At 47.1% G+C, this 1,368-nt stretch overlaps 1 protein-coding gene across 1 annotated transcript; it reads left to right on the top strand.

The window, feature by feature from the left end:
• Window positions 1-332: 332 nt before the first annotated feature.
• On the top strand, window positions 333-1,085 carry HO173_006820 (uncharacterized protein; the record flags this gene model as incomplete). Its single annotated transcript, XM_037308726.1, has 4 exons — window positions 333-435; window positions 477-611; window positions 653-787; window positions 829-1,085. 4 exons carry the CDS (start codon window positions 333-335, stop codon window positions 1,083-1,085), a joined length of 630 nt encoding a protein of 209 aa, XP_037164271.1.
• Window positions 1,086-1,368: the final 283 nt, after the last annotated feature.

The raw sequence follows: 1,368 nt of genomic DNA, 5'->3' as shown, positions 1-1,368 counted from the left end.
AGCTTACTATTAATAGAGCGAAGTAGCATTTAAATATAATTACACGAAACGCGTCCGGGATCGAATAATCCTTCCACCTGTTTATATAATTATTATTCTTTCACCATTCTACCAATTTACCAATATAAACATATTTATCCTCGATACCCCTCGCGGAAACGTTACTAAACGCTTCAGGCACATATACCCCTTTTGCCCGCCTCTTAGAGCCCCTACTAACGCCCCCAGACCACCCCTCAGCGAATCCGCTACTGCTGACAATCGAGGCCGCAACGGGGCCCAACAGCTACCTGCTAGAGAGGAGGAGCAAGAGAAGAAACTACAACAGGCAAATGCGGAGAACACTGCGGAGAAACCAAGCGGCAACAAGGCCACCATCGTCAAGAACACGGCTCAGCTCTCCAAGATCCCACGTTATATCAGTCATCCCACTCAGTCAACCACTCAGCTAGCCACTCAGTCTGATACTCTACAAGAGAAGGTGCAAGAGAAGTCACTACAGCAGGCGAATACGGAGAACACTGCGGAGAAACCAAGCGGTAACAAGGCCACCATCGTCAAGAACACGGCTCAGCTCTCCAAGATCCCACGTCATATCAGTCATCCACTCAGTCAGTCACTCAGCTAGCCACTCAGTCTGATACTCTACAAGAGGAGGAGCAAGAGAAGGAACTACAACAGGCAAATGCGGAGAACACTGCGGAGAAACCAAGCGGCAACAAGGCCACCATCGTCAAGAACACGGCTCAGCTCTCCAAGATCCCACGTCATATCAGTCATCCACTCAGTCAGCCACTCAGCTAGCCACTCAGTCTGATACTCTACAAGAGGAGGAGCAAGAGAAGGAACTACAACAGGCAAATGCGGAGAACACTGCGGAGAACACTATAGAGAACACTGCGGAGAAACCAAGCGGCAATAAGGCTACCATCGTCAAGAACACGGCTCAGCTCTCCAAGATCTCACGTCATATGCTCTCCACGGTTCCACATCAAATCATCACTCAGCAAGCGGAGAACACCACTGCAACTTGGCCTGTCATCCCCACTGTATTGATATGGTATATTACTACAATAACGTCATAAGAGAAAGATCTACTGCGACGATCATAGCCAATTGGGCCTCTGCAGGAGGAATATCGGACGATACATATTTGGACGAATTGAAACCGTCCGATGTCTTGCTCTGACAGCTATTTCATTATTCGAAAAATTTCATTGCGGCAGAAGATAATGTGGGATTCACACCACTAATTGGCATGTTATCTCCATTTCTTTCCGGTATTTCGATACTCTTTCTCTGTTTTTTGTGGGCAATTATTACGAATCAATTCTCCACACTCGATATACCTTCCTAATTAGGCCTTAG

The sequence above is a fragment of the Letharia columbiana genome (assembly GCF_014066305.1).
Source record: "Letharia columbiana isolate WasteWater2 chromosome Unknown Sc0000021_s0, whole genome shotgun sequence".
Taxonomy (NCBI): Eukaryota; Fungi; Ascomycota; class Lecanoromycetes; order Lecanorales; family Parmeliaceae; genus Letharia; species Letharia columbiana.
The sequence above is the reverse complement of the archived record's forward strand: the minus strand, read 5'-3'. Positions and strand labels throughout refer to the sequence as shown.